This window comes from Lytechinus variegatus, chromosome 2 (assembly GCF_018143015.1).
Source record: "Lytechinus variegatus isolate NC3 chromosome 2, Lvar_3.0, whole genome shotgun sequence".
Taxonomy (NCBI): Eukaryota; Metazoa; Echinodermata; class Echinoidea; order Temnopleuroida; family Toxopneustidae; genus Lytechinus; species Lytechinus variegatus.
In genome coordinates, this window is record NC_054741.1 from 45,414,044 (window position 1) to 45,430,624 (window position 16,581).

At 37.9% G+C, this 16,581-nt stretch overlaps 1 protein-coding gene across 1 annotated transcript in view; it reads right to left on the bottom strand.

Moving 5' to 3' along the window:
* Positions 1-16,581, bottom strand: part of LOC121408140 (E3 ubiquitin-protein ligase Su(dx)-like) — a 92,781-nt gene that overhangs the window by 52,577 nt on the left and 23,623 nt on the right. The window contains exon 3 of the mRNA XM_041599468.1: positions 14,122-14,272. Within this exon, the coding sequence (XP_041455402.1) occupies positions 14,122-14,272 (151 nt within the window). The remainder of the gene's footprint in view (positions 1-14,121; positions 14,273-16,581) is intronic.

A 16,581-nucleotide genomic window follows, 5' to 3' on the forward strand; every position in this document is an offset into this window, starting at 1 on the left:
CTCCAGTTATCCTCAAAATACCTGTAGGTGATTTTGGGCCAGTATCAATTTCCTCACACGTACATGTATAACTCACGGCCGATTTCAATACATCGCATGCAATCAGTCGCGATGTTTTGAAATCGGCCGTGAGTACGCATGCGATGTTTTGAAATTGGCCGGGAGTAATACGTGTGAGGAAATTGATACTGGCCCAAAATCACCAATTTTGAGGATAACCAGAGGATGGACACAGAGTGAAATACGGGTGTAGAGTAAGACATAAAGTTATTTATCTTTCTCGTTATATTTTATTCTTCAATTTTACAATAAACATGATTTCCATCCCACCTTTATGACTCGGAATATCCAATCGAGTTCACCGTCCCGAAGTTCAGGTAGGTGGAGCGTAGTGCAGCGATAGTGAAGTGGAGTGGAGTAAGCTTGTAACCGATTTTGCAATCGGCAACCGATTCCATTCGATTTCACAACAATCGGCGATCACCTGCCGATCTTCGATCATGCCCCTTGAAGGAAAAAATCGGATATAAAAAATCGGCATAGATCTATTTACAGTGCAGTCAGAACATATTTCAAGATTTTTCTATTTAGAGCTTGTTAACAATGGAATAGTTCGAACAATCAGATTCCTGGAATGTCAGAAAAGACTCGCAACAAGTTGACCTACTTATGACCTACCGGTAGCTGCGCTGACTGGTATGGTGGGAGTGGAACTTTAGATGAATGTATTGTATAATACAAACAAGGAACATGTACTTGTACTGGGATTGTCATTTATCCCGCCCATGAGTGCACACAAAGGCCAATAGCAATGAAGTTTGAGAGCTGTGTGTGACCGCATGGGTGCATAATATTACATGCATTATGTATGCTAGTGCTTATGGTGATAAATCCCGCCCATGAGTGCACACAATGGCCAATAGCAATGGAGTTTGAGAGCTGTGTGTGACTGCATGGGTGTATGACTGCATGAATATGTTGTACGCATTATGTATGCTAGTGCTGACAAATCCCGCCCATGAGTGTATACAATGGACGAATAGCAAGGGAGTTTGAGAGTTGTGTGTGACCGCATGGGTGCAAGAATAAAACATGCATTATGTATGCTAGTGCTTATACTGATAAATCCCGCCCACGAGTGCCCACAATGGCCAATAGCAATGGAGTTTGAGAACTGTGTGTGACCGCATGGGAGCATGAATATTACATGCATTATGTATGCTAGTGCTAAATGCTGATAAATCCCGCCCATGAGTGCACACAATGGCCAAAAGCAACGGAGTTTGAGAGCTGTGTGTGACCGCATGGGTGCATGAATGTGTTGTACGTATTATGTATGCTAGTGCTTTCGCTGATAAATCCCACCCATGAGTGTATACAATGGACGAATAGCAAGGGAGTTTGAGAAAAGTGTATGATTGAGTGATGTGTTGTATATATATGCTAGGTCCATGATGCTAGTGATTGTCCTGCTTAAATCCCGCCCATAAGTGCACACGACCAAGGGACGAATAATTGCAAGGGAATTTGAGAGCTGTGTGTGTGCATGGATGAGTTGCGTGTTGTACGTATTATGTAAGCCATACTTGCCCTGATATTATCATTAATCCAGCTAGTGAGCTAATTCAAAGAATAGCACTGTCAATCAAACCCACCACGTGCACATGCCAAAAGGTAAAGTAAAGAATTCTGCGCTAGCCCTTTCATGTCTGGGCGGTACCAGTTTTCGGCTCTGCCCCAAAACTATCTTGTATTGTGTGCTTGCGCGCATTTAGTAATTCACTGATATTGTTGAGAGGGTGGGTATACAGAAAGATCGATACTGAGGCGTGACTTAACTTTTTCGAGGACTGTTTCGGAGAAATGATATACAAGTAAGCTATTTTCACAAAATGGGTGTACTTTGGAATGGTTTTTGGGCGTGGCTGTAATCATTATAATGAGCGAACTGAGCTGAGCTCAGCTTAAAAAGATGTCTCGCCGATCGTTCATTGACCTGTGATCTATGAGAATTATTTTACTTTGCTGGAAGATGCGTCATTCGGTTAATCACTCATTTTGTTGTAAAGCAGTAACACCTCAAAACCCTTTTAAAACATGTTCCAAATGATCGCGCATGTTGGCGACTTCCATTCCTAAACATTCGTCTTTGTGACTTTGTCAAGAAGATGCGCGCGACCGAGAATAAAATTTTTATGTATTCCTTTATTTTTAAACATCGCCGATTCGATTTTCGATTCGATTTCGATTTTAGAAGCTTAACTGCCGATCCGATTTTCGATCTGATTTTTGATCCGATTTACAACATTGGAGTGGAGCCTACACAAGCTTCGCCCGAGGTAAGCATTATGTAACACACTGCATTTCCACGCATCTAATGCAGTGTCAACGGACTTTGAGCTCAGACTAAAACCCTACATGTACTTGTACCATGCACAGTTAAGTTCCTTGATTTCTACATTGTATCAAATTGGTATGAGTGTCATGTCCGATTACAGTGAGTGAACTCATCCATACAAATGGGCAGAGCTACTCACTAATAATAGGAAGGCAAAACAAACAAGGATGGTTTACAAGTCACTGTCTAAAACAAGGCTATGATGACATACATGTACATAGTACATGTACTTTGATCATATGATTTGTGAAGCTCTCTTGGTACAAAGGTGACAATTTCTATTAAAGATTATAATTCAAGTACAATACTAGCATTAATTAACCATTTATCTATTTTTATCAATATTTCAGTTCTAATCTTAACTTCTACATGTAGAAGTAATTAATCTTGGTGTTTTTAGCAGTCTGGTTGACAAATTCGTTACCTACATTTCAAAATACTATGGAGGAAATAGGCCTAGATGTGATTTTCCACTACTGCACAGGTTTCAACAGTCTAAGTGTGTGTAATGTGTCCCCTTTCATAAATGGGCCATTATGGTTAAGGAGAGAAAACGGCAAGGTCAAAATCAAGCCCCTCCCCCCAAAATATATATCACTATAGGAAATTGTAGTGAGTGAATTATTATTATTCACAAGTCATGTAGAGATACATGTAGCAGTGATAACTTCAAGACGTAATTTTTTATTAATGTTGAAAATTGTTAATCATGAATTTCTCCAAAAAATGTACTGGACAAACAGAATATATACTTTTAAAAAATGGGGAAAAAAATTAAAGACAAATGTGATGGAGTTGGATTACCATAAAGAAGTCTGATGTGTATGTTTGTTGATAATTGAAACTGAATTGTCTCAATAACCATGCTAAATGGTCTATAGAACATAAGAGATTTTATGTATGGTCCTGGGGGGGTATTCTGAAAAGTCTCGTAAGTTTCCACTTAAATTTCCTTTTAAGTTAACCATTTAATGGAGCGCTAATGTACCTCCAAATTCGTATTCTGAAAACTCTATTAGCACTCAATTAAGTCCCTTTAGGCCACTCCCCTACTGAGCCGAATTAGCCAATCAAATGTGCTCTTACAACGTAAAATTTTCTCCTAGCGCGCAATGTCTCTTCACTTTGCTGCCTTGCAGCGCCCGGCTGCTGCACTGCACCACGATCTTGATAAAAATAATTTTTGCTGAAACGCTAAAGCATTTGCATCTGAGATTAGAGGTTTGTTATGTTGTTGAAATTAACTGTTGTCTTTTCCCTTTCTCTCTCATTTATTGTATTTTTGTGCTTTTCTCTTTTTTCGAACGCGTTCTGATTTTCACAACTCTCTATTTGAATCCATTTGTACATGTAGCTTTCTTTCTTTTTCTTTTTCTTGTTTTTTACAATATTTTATTTGCCTCTGCCTCGGGGGCGATGATAGAGGGGGTTCTTCTTTAACTTAATACCTACTTATTTTAAAAACTACATACTTTTCATTTATATGAGAAATCTTCTCCAACAAAATTTGAATAAACATATTTTAAATATAAAAAAGCATAATTTAAAAAAAGCCGAAATTTTATTGAAATTTGATGTTCAAACGTTATGACATTTATAGGATTTTACAGGTGGGTTAAACGATGGCATCACTCACTATTTTTTTTCTTTTGTATTTTATTCTATATTCGCTTAAATACTAAAGGGGTCTATGCTTATTTTTCATTGTCAGAAACAAGGTTTAATTCAACCCTGCACATTGCTGCATCTACCGTAATTTGGCAATTTCATTATTGTCAAAAAAAGTGTGCAAAAACAAAATAGTTTATGATGCTAATAATTAAAGAAAATATAGAAATAATAATAGTCATATTTTCCCTATAATTACACAAATATTTCTGTCTCCTTTTTCCCCCTTTTCTAATTTATTTATTACCAAATATAGTCCCATTTAAGAAAATCAAATGAGGTGACGTGGCCGAGTGGTCAAGGTCGAGCCTGACTGGGCACATGAAAGTATGGGGTTCAATCAAAGACCCTATTCCTTATTTTACTTGTTTCTATACACCACCTTTTCCCCCTTTATTCTTTTCCCTTGTTAGCTCTCTCCTTTATTTTCTTCCTTCCTCCTTCCTTCCTCCTAGTATTAAACCGATTTGATGATATTAATATGAAATGAAAGCCACGTTTAGCAAGATATGATGAGACTTAATGGACCTCTTTATCACCATTATCTTTCCCCACTGGAAAGTCCGCTAATTGAGCGCTGAGACTTTTCAGAATACCAAAAGTCTCGTAACTACTCAATTAAGTCTTTGCGCGGTCATAATGCGTATACTATTGCAAGTGCGCGCAACGCAACCCTGCCAAATAAGGAAAGGGCACTTAAGTGACTTTTCAGAATACCAAAATGCTAATTGAGCGCTAATTGACCGCTAATTGAGCTTTCAGAATACCGCCCCTGTTCACAGATAGGAACTAACAGACATAACGAAGTTTAGATTTCAAAGAAATATGGATCGAAAGTATTACAAAAGTTTCTATGACATATCCGAACAAAAAAAGAAAAGAAAAGAAAAGTGAAAACCGAAAAATTAAAGTCAAGTAAAGATAGCTTAGCGGAAGCTTCGATCTGTGAATCGGCAGAAGAAGACATGTTCTGGCGCACAGGGCCTTTACATACAGGGTGGAAGTAGAGTCCACACTGGCGGTTGCTAGGCAACCGTGGGGTCTTAATCCTATTTTTCTGGTGGGAGCAAATCTAATTGGCATTAGATGTTCTGTTAACATTACATAAAGTAGATACTGTACATGTAAGTGAGTATAACAAAAAACAATAACACAAAGGATCATGTTACAGGAATAACAGAATGAGACACATGAACCTGACAAAAAGTTTATTGTAAAAAAATGCAGAAAAAATAATACAGAATATTGGTGATGGTTTGAGGAAAATCCAAAGACATACATGTAAAGTAGTGCTGCCATCAAAGGGATATCTGAACGGTTCCCGCCCGCGTGGACGGATAACGGTTTTCATTTTTCGGGTTCTGGTATCCGCGGACACTGATTCACCACAAAGCAAGCATTCCTTATCCGGGGACAGCAATAACAATTTGGCATGTGTGAAAAGGAAAAAAACTATGTAAGGGCTAAGAAAATCCTGTGTAGAAAGGGTAATAGTTACTGGTCAATTCCAGCCAAATGTTGCATGTTTCCATTTTTTTAAATTTCTTTTCTGAGCAATTTTGTTTATTCTGTTTAAAAGTATACAGTTGTATTCACTTGTCCCATAAGTCACACATGATTGCACACAACTACTGAAACAAATGAAATGAATCAAATCCAATTCAAGTACTGTTTGTGAGCACTATCACTGGTTAATCTCCAAGTCCAAATTTAAAAACATTGTCATAAAACTGAGATAGATATGGCACTTTGAACAAAAGAGCCCAATTTGTGTGGTCCATCGATGTCCCATAAGTCACAATGACATTTCTGAAGATATATATTGTAGCACCCTATGCAACCAAGCTGCAAGCATACATTTAAGTTTCAGTATTCTTCTTTCAGTTTAATAAAGTAAATCCATGTTTATGCAGCTACTTTTTCAGATAGGCCTATGTACTTCAGTTATGTGGAAAGAAGTATCAAATGTCCCATAAGTCACAATGGAATTGACCTACTCTTATGTCCACATTTTATGAACTAGACCAATACACTAATACAGAGATAAATGTACATGTATGATGGTAATTCAACAAATTATACCCCAACATGGCCAAAGTTCATTGACCTTAAATGACCTTCGACCTTGGTCATGTGACCTGAAACTCAGAGGGGATGTTCAAAGATACTTGATTACTCTTATGGCCAAGTTTCATGAATCAGATCCTTAAACATTCAAAGTTATGATGGTACAGTTGTGCTCAGAAGTATTCATACCCCTTGGAAAATCACAGTTTTTTGCATTCTTTTAGAAAAATAAAAGTAGAAATGGAGTCAGTTACAAATCAGTCAAATACATTTAGGTATCATGTACAAAAGCATGCCATTTTTATTTTCATACATTTTACATCTATGTACCAGATCGAGATGTATGAAAATATTTTGACAATTTACCTTGACTTAAAAGACTTTCTCATGAAATACTAGTATTTGTTTGCTTCAACTACATGTACTGTCTTACCCTTAAATAATCTTTGATGGATTTTCCTCAAACTTTTCACCAACATCTTGTTTTTTCTGGTATTTTTACAATGTAAACTTTTTGTCAGGGTGAACTTCCCCTTAAACAGTAGCACTTGAATAACACTGTGCAAATGAAATCCTTTCTGACACAATATTTCCTGAGAAAAACTATAAAGCATGACAATGCGCACACATACATACTGTATGTAAAGCGTACCTGTATGATTTCACATCAAATACAAAACAACTCATCTTTATGTAAGATTACGGAAAGGAAGCATTGCACTTTTATGTAGATCAGACCAGTAAACTACAACTATCAAATAGTATACCAGGCACCTATTGTATTTCTATACTCTGTATTTGTTTTTTCCCTAGACGTGTCAGAAGACGTGACAGTATATACTGTACATGTTTACATGTACTGTAGCTGTCATTTAATGAATGGAGAAGAGCACACTACATGTACAGTAAGTCTGACTTTAATAATACATGTACGGTACAACCAAGTGCTCATCTATATCATTTGAATTTTTAAAAAATAACAATCTGCAAAATAATGTGTGCAGTTCACTCTTGGCACTTGAGGTGTTTTGTAAATTACTGTATTCAACCTCTACAATATGTACATGTAGTCATTCACAGTGTAAAATGTACATACAGTACATGTAGCTTTATACCACATGTGGTCACATTTGCTCTACGGTAGCCGTATCGCGAGTCGAAAACAGCCGTTTTATTCATTTTTATACAAACCACCTCTACATGTATGTAGCTCGTACATAAAATGTTAAAATGGCTGTTTTCGACTCGGCGTACGGCCACCGTAGAGCAAATGTGACCAAGGTATTACCGACATATACATGTATGTGTGTATACATGTACATGTACATGTAGATGTAAGAAAAAAGGCAAGGTTACCCCGATTAATATTTACCTTGGTATCATCATGTAAACATTAATTACTAATATCAATTGAAAGGAGTACAAAGAGAATCTGATAGGCTCAATGCAGTATTAAGCATCAAAGTACAGTGAAAACTTAATATGATGACCTTTTACATATATAGGATTGATAACAGCAAATAAACCACTAACAAGGTCCCTTCACTCACATTCAATTTACGACAAATTAAAAATTGAATGTGCTTCAGGTACTTCAATACCAAGTCGCCATGAAATATGCAGAAAAACGTAGATCTGCATACATGTAGTGCATGAGCAATGCTATTATTTCCACCAATGACAAAGCATGAACATGTATACATTACATGTAGCATTGTTACAACTTGCAACATCGATGTAATATCATGAATCTGAACCTTCTAATTTTTCTCTCAATGTGTGAGTATGATTTTTGTCAGAACTTTGCTTAGTCTCAGTAGTTTTAAGTGCACATGTACATGAAAACAATCATCATACAACTGGAGGCTATATATTCCTTTGTTGACCTGAGGTAATAGAGAGATTTCGATTGTCTGCGACTGCAACGTATTCCTAGTTCATCGGAAGTGGTGACACCACTCGTTCAGTATCACGTTCGTACATTGATGAAAACAGTTTCGACTTAAGTCGAATACCCGTACCACGCCACAGCATATACCAGCATGATAGCGAGCGGGCCGTGGGCCGATGCTTGGCCGGAGAATCAGGCGTAGCATCACGCTACGAACCAGTGGGGCGACTGTGGGTGCAACATTTGCACTCTTGCGCAAAAAGCCGAAAAAACAAGGTTGTTTGGAAATAAAACATCAATTACCTATCGGATATGTACATGTAGTGTCTGAAAACAGGACACACTAAATGTAATGGAAAAGCTGGTAACAAGCAGTAATTTGCAGTTTACCAGCCCTGCTGAATCAACGAAACTCGAGTGTTGATGCGGCTTCATTCATTTTTGCCAAGCTGGGATGACGTCATCATGTACGAACTAGCGCTCGTTCGAGCACTATGACACTGAACGTCAAAACCCTCAAATACGAGTCACAGATTTGGTCAGTGAACGAGAAGGCTCGTCACAGATTACTTCGCGCATGCGCAGTGCTCCCAAAATTCCTTAATCTCGTACGTCCACATGGCACGTCACAGAAAACGAAAGGTCTCAAATAAGGCTCTTCTCTGACTCTAATCAAATCCATTCCCAGTAATCCAGGGGGGGCCACTTCCTTTGATGAGTGGATACCATGCGCAACCAAAAAAAAACACATAAAAAGGATGTCTTTTTCAAGATAGGGCACGTTACGTACGTTACGTGATAAGGGTGTCAAAAACACAAAAATTATGAAAAAGGGGTATCTATTTCGCTAGGAAAGTTACGAGTTTAAGGTCAAATGTGCGGGGATGATAAAACAAAATTAAAATGTTTTTATATAAAGGATGTCCTTTTTGCCCCAATACTACGTGTTTAGAGTCCGATTTTTTTCGCGAGGTGTGGAAGGTGGGGTCGTACACTCGTACTAAACCAAAATGTGTAAAGTTAAAACCGACGACCGAAGGACCCGTGACATAACAATAAAATATTCCTGTACTTGTTCAGGGGTTCATTTCAGGGAATACTTGTCAACAGTATTGTTTTGTTTCCAATACTTGTTAAGGGTAGGGTTTCACACGCCCCGCACACGCAAATACTTGTTAAGGGGTGCATTTTCAGAATACGTAAAATACGTGTTTAGGGTGCTTTTCAAGACCCCATGGTCGCGCATGGTATCCACTCGTCAATGGAAGTGGCCCCCCCCGGGCAGTAATCACATCCATGTTTATAGTAAAATCATCCTGATGGATTGCTCAATTCTAAAACTGATTAAAGTACAGCACTATGTAAATCATGCGATCTCATGTCTTACGAGGTTGATTCAACAAGTTTAAGGCATGAATCGAGCACTAAATGATCTTATACTAATCCTCAACTTGTCTCCAGAGATCAAATCAGATGATCAGAGGGATTTCCTTGATTGTGTTATGCTCTAAATTTAGAGCTATAAAAAAATATATTCTACATGTAGTTGTTATATTACAGACCAACAGAGTGTAGATAAGAATCTACATGTAGATCACTTTTTAAGGGTTCCTCAAAGAAATAGCAAGTTAACATGTAATTGGTGAATGATGTAATTACAAAATTATGCAAGTTTTAAGATTCATAGATATTGAAATGTAACTAAAAAATCACTTTGAATGGGATTATTTAACTCAATTCTGGATTGCAGCTATTGCTGTAGTGTAGTAGGTTTCACAGTACACCATGCATCTTTCTTGGACAAGTGTTGGTCCTGAAAAGGACAACCCAATCTTGATGTTTCGACAAGTGTGTTCTTGTCATCCTATGGTGGTTCATGAACACGAATCTCGCCTGATATTGTGATCAATAAAATATGCATTAGAGGTAGGGACAGTGATTTACCGCGATTGCGGAAAACAGACAGAATTTGCGGAAATTGCCTTTTGAAACGGAAAGTGGCATTTCAAACGGAAAATCATGGAAAACATATTTTTCCTAAGAATACACAGAACAGCAACATAAATTACTCCAAACTCTAAAAAAATATGAATATTTAATGGCCACAAAACATGATCTCACTTCACTACAAAGTACAGTATGACAATCCACGCATCATGACTGATCACACTCGATCGTACCCTGCGGCAGCGGCGGAGTCGGCTGTATCGAAAACAGTCACATGCACATGTCGTTCAACACAGTCGTGTGTTGCTGCCCTCTACATTTGAAGATGTAACAGCACGATATTCCAGTCTTGAAATCCAAAATGGTGGATAGGCTAATGTCGTTGACTGCTCAAAACGATGTCCAAAAACCACAAAATTATCAAAAAAATTTCATTCAACCATAAAATAATGCTAATAATGTGAAAGGTGAGGATGTATTCATGTTAAATGTGTTTGTCAAAAATTGTGTGTACCCGCATAGATCCGATTAGAGCGGGTTCTACTACGTTGTTGGTACAGTGGCAGATACAATTTTGACAAGCGCGAGCGATGCAATATTGCTACTAAATGGGTACCGTAAGTAACGGTGTATTAACCGCACCTTTTTCTCGGCGGGATAGAAGCAAAAGTCGGGGTGCGGTTTATACACGGTGACGGGTCTGAGCCAGCCCGCCGTAACCCCTCCCGTACATGTACGATGTCTGCCAGCTCACAACACATCGAGTGGCCGGGCGTAGCCGCCCAGGCAATGTCGTTTAGAGGGATATGAGCCGCGGGTAATGGGAAGCGATTATTACAATTTTAAGTAAATGTTGTCCATAACAAACGCACCCACCTTCATGACACTAATATTGACTTTATTCTCGATTCAAAGTAGTGAAGTTCCCTGGCTAATTTAAAAGAGACGCCAAGCATACTCGGTAATATTTTGTCACCGCTGAGCTAGAGTTGATTGCATTGTAATGTGGTTATACATGTAGTGCGACTTAAGCTGGCGCTATTCAAAGTCTCGTTTCGCGCCAGCTTGTTTTTTTTTCCTTCCTGTTTGCTTTTCATAAGATACCATGTAAACCACGCACGAGAGAGACGGCACGAAGCCGTAAAAAACAACTGGAAAAAATGTCAATTTCTTTGTTTCTTGAACCTTCCTGTAATCCCGTATCCAAAATTCATGCTAAGACATCAAATTTCTGAAAGTGATTGTGAGGTTGTGATGCAAGAAATGTGAATGTTTCTTCCTCCTACGCTGGGAAAGACAGATCATAATTTGATAAGATGTACTGGCATGACTGGTTCTGTTTAGTAGTTTGCATTGTAATGGCAGTGCTGTGTGTGTGTACACTGTGACTGTGAGGTGAGTGAGTGTGTAAGTTGCCAATATTGTCGGGATCGTTCTTTCTTTCTAACATTTGTAGATGAATTGATCAAGAACAGCAGATTTCCGCATACCGGTTATTTCTTTGGATACTTTGAAATCTTAAAAACTTAGATTTTGTTTCTTCGTACCTCAAATATGCATGTAAATATGAGAATTTTTTTTTTTTTTTTAATCCAAAGTTGGGGGTGCGGTTAATACACCGTTACTTACGGTATTCAGAATTGTCAATTTTCCGTGTACACAAAGTCTATGGGGAAACGGAATTCTGTTTTCTGACATGCTGAAACGGAATTTAAGTTTTTCTGTAACGGAAAAGGCAATTTTTTGAAACGGAAAATCACTGTCCCTATACAGGGATGATCTTTTGACCCCAAGGTGACCTTTGACCTCATCATCCTCAAGAGCACATGGGTGGCAATACCCAAGATCGTTTGAACTGAGTATAAACACAATTGATGCAGATATAAAGAAATGAAAGCAATTTGAACAAAACTTGACTTTTTGACCACTAGATGAGCTTTGACCAAATCATCCTCAAAAACATACACATGCTCATGAGAGCAAGTTCAACAAAAACTTGAACACTTTCGAACAGACCAACAGGAAAAGTTACTACTACTACATGTACATGTAGGTATCTGCCGAACTTTGTTAAGGCGAGACAAAGTGTCATGCACTTTAATGCAGAGGAGTGACTGAGGAATACCGTGTTTACACAGTAACACGGCTCGGGGGTTCGACACGCGAGCCATGCTCAACACGGCAATTTTATGCTGTGTAAACGCTATCAGTGTGATCCGCGAGCCGTGTCGAACACGGCTTTTTTGATCCGCCAAAATCGTAGGTTTCAACCCGCGAGCCGAGTCAGACTCGGCAATTTTTTCGTGTGTAAACAGAAAGCCGTGTCGAACTCTCTTGACCAGGTCACTGCGCGCGCTTTCACTTTTGGCATTGTTGTTGTTCGCACGGACAAGATTCGATTCCGGCGGTGAATTTCCCGCCTTTAATTTGCGACGTCATAATTCTTCTTCCGTTCGAGATCCGCGAGCCGTGTTGAACTCGCCTTTTTATATGTACGTATAAACGCGATCTCTGATCCCTTCTTCGCAGTGTTCAACCCGGCTCGCGGATTCAACACCCGAGCCGAGTCAATGTGTAAACACGGTAGAAGTGGATTGTGAGAAGGACCTACATGTATCCCTACCAATCCCCCCCAAGAATGTTGGGTACGAGGAATAAGGTGGAAATTGTCACTTCCGTATCTTAAATGTACAAGTTGAATTGTCGGAATGTAGCGTACATGTATACTTTTGTGGCGACATCCCATGAATGGCTTGATGGACGAGTAACGTGAGTTTAAAATTATCTCTTTTGTTACCAGGCAACCAGTGAAGAGAATGTAAAATTAGTGTGATTGAGGACATTCTTGGTGTGAAAGTAAGAAGTCTTGCATTGGAGTTTTGAAGAGACTGCAATATGTTTTGCTTCCATTTTTAACATGTTTTATGTCATTTTATTCATTCTTCTAACAGTTCTTTCCTTCTTTATCAGTTTTCACTCCCTTCTTTTTAATTTCATCACTTCTCTGTTGTTCTTGGTTTCTTTTGTTTTGGGCTATTCCACAGTTACTCACGTTACATTTGGAGACACCTTGACTCATACTTGGAGCTGTAACTCCATTATTATTGATAGGAACTAAACATCTCTTTATCACAACAAAGTACATGTACGTAGTCTGACTATCCTTTGTATAAAAACAAAACTTGGGAAATCTTATTATGCTCCTGGCAAATCTTTGAAATGAGTCGGTTACTCATGTTACATGTACATGATTTGGACATGCATAAAATGAGAAGTCGACATAAGTGAAAAGTGTCCTCATACAAGGCTTTTATGAAAGTTGATTACAGTATATCCATTTCAGAGAAGTAAAGGGAGACAAACTTTGGTTTTTACTAGGGGTGCATATACATGTAAAGCGGTTACTCACGTTACAATTTGTCCATGTATGGTCAACAACATAAATGTCACTAAAAATTCAATAATGTGTGTAAGATTCATGTTTCTGTTTCTGTAATAATATGAGTATGATTTCAGACACCAGTTTATGTTTAAAAATAAGTTTCCTCCTCTCTTTTATTTATTGGTCAGTATAGTATATTGGTAATGCATTCACTAAACTGTACGAGATCTGGCTTGGGCTGTGTAAATCAAAAAATGTAAAACAAATGCATTCCATTTCCTGCCTAAAGCCCTCAACATCAATTAAAGAACCAGCAATAAGTATAAGTAAGGCAAACACAATTAAAATGTACAGTTCAGATGGGCTTTATATATTGAATTTGAATTTTCAAGCTCATGTCCACCAACCTATGGAATTGCTCTTTTCATCATTTCTCATTTTCTTTGCTAAATTCTTTATACAAGTAAATTCTCCCTTCTCTTCTTTATACCCATCACCCTGTACTTCTTCCCTTTTCTTTCTCTCAGTATTTATCAAAATATTTAATTTGTGAGTTCACTCTTCGATCTTCATTTTACACCCAACCCATGACAGGTGTATAAAAAAAAGATCAAAGACTGATCAGTTAACTTTTCAAATAAGATAACTGTTGCCTTGTTTAAACTCTTTATTTTATACACATCCCACTTTAACAGCTAGTATGAACAGGGATAGTGGTACTGTATATGTGACTGCTTAATATGAAGAAAAAGATAAGAACTGACTTACACAGTGAAATGTTCATCCCACTTTGGGTTCCATGTCTTTTTGACAACTTCTGTCTTCCGAGGGGGCTGTGAATCAACCACCATCTCAACATAAGGATCACCCTTTCCACTGAAGAAGCTACTGTTTGTGTCCTTCAGATTTGCTGATTGAACTAAAGACAGAGATAGATAACAACAAAGGAAAATAGAAATGCCTGTTAATGTCATGGGTAATGACTTCATGTTTCTGTATGACAGAGCTTGCAGTATGAATGATACTTCAGAGCTGCCAATCTGAACAAGAACAATTCAGTAATATAAAAGCTGAAAATCAGTATTTTCGTAAGGGAATCAGTATTTTCAAAGAAATACCATAGGACAACACATACATATAAAACTGAACCTTTAGGAATCACTTCTTTGCATGGGACTATCAGTATTCTTCTCATTTTTCAGTACTACAGTGTAAATACGGAAAATCCATTACATGTATATTCATATTTTGGCAGCTCTCATGTACATGTACTTGATACACAATCAGGAAGCATCCACTGGTGGTCCCCTTCTAAATCTTGAGGCTCTGTCCGCTATCAATTGCGCAACACTTGTTTCATTTCAAAATATTTTTCTTGTTCTGCAATGGAGAAACTTGTACAATCAATCATCTCCTCACATCTCGATATCAGTACCGTATTAGCCTTCTGTATTATATACAAAACTCCGAAATCACCAACTTCAAAAATTTCAGAATTCAGCGGCTCACAATGTTTTCTTTCAAATAAACACGATCACATCACAAGGGACAGTGATTTTCCGCGATTGCGGAAAACGGACGGAATTGGCCTTTTGAAACGGAAAGTGGCATTTCAAACAATTTCGGATTATGTTTCTGTTCTGATACAATTTGCCTGCTACATGTATTATTATTACAGTGCTATTTGATACAGCTGCAATTATCATTTTGTTTCATATTTCTTGATTATGTACATGTATGTATGACATGTATTTGAATGAATAATAAAGATCACTACAAAACAAAAAAAGTAATGTGTTAAAGGCCCTCCTCGTGATATGTGCGGGATGACAGAGGTTGGGTTCACTGGTATCAAACGCTCCTTGTTCTTTTGTGTCATAACCTCAATTTCACACAGTGACTTCTCCAAAAAATAACTCTTTGGCATAGCGAAATCTTGACTTGCAAATCCGTACATACATGTATCTCATGACGGCGTATCTCATGAATATTCAATGCAGGGTATAGATATGTCTGGGAAAAGTTAGAGAGTACCATTAATTTTGGGGAGACAACGAAACTGAAAGTAAACAAGGAATTAAAACTGTTGATTGCTGATATAATTTTTTTCAGGATCGAATTATATTACCATTTTTGATAAGTCTTGAATATTTCAGGAAATTTCATACAGAGAAAATATCAGCAAGTGAGTTTTCCATGAAAAATATGAACTGTCTTCACATGCATGAATGACCATTAGAAATTCAAAACGAATCAGGTGCTCAGGCAGAGTTAATTGCATCCATCCGTTGGGCCTGTAATGCACATACACATACATGTATGTGATCGATTTTAAAAGATTTTCTTAATTGAGGCAAGACTCTGAAAAAATATAATTCCGAATACAGATTTCCGGACTCACTTGGAATGGATGAGGAAAGAAAGACGCATGCTGGACTACAAGAGGCTATAAAATTTACCATCAAACTTTCTGTGACGTAGACGCTAACACATGAAATTTTTCACCCTTGTCATGAATATGCAGCGTTTCCTGATAAACTTGTAATACATGTACACAGTGACAGGGTAGAAAAGGGTACAAGCTTGCATCTTTAATTCTTTTAACTCATTTTACAATTTCTGATTTTAGAGAGCATCTTAATTCTTCTAACCGTCAGAGCAGAGTTTCCGCAACACCGACAGCATCCTGTGATCTTGAGGTAACCTAACCCAAGAGGGACATTGCTCTCTGATTGTTTCCCCACAATAGAGGAAGAAGACCCCTGGAGGAAAGAAACCTCCCTAGCTTGTTTTCAAATCTCTTCAATGATTACACTCCTACATAGGCAAAAAACTTGCGAATTGAAGATATGGGAAGGTGCATACTCTGGTTTGTTTTCAGTTGGTCTAATGCCAATTCGTCCAATTACCAACTTGTCTCCTATCATTTGGTCTGTACCTTCCGTTCGTCTACTATCCACATGGTCTAATTGCTATTTTGTCCACTCACTACATGAATTTCGTCTAATAACCAGGAGGTCCAATAGCAGAGCTGCCAACCTGAACAAGAATATTTCAGTATTTTTAAAGCTGAAAATCAGTATTTTGGCGAGGAAATCAGTATTTTCAAAGAAATACCATAGGACAACACATAAAACTGAAACTTGAGAAATCAGTATTTTGCATGAAACCATCAGTATTCTTCTCATTTTTCAGTACTAAATACGGAAAATCCATACTGCTTGGCAG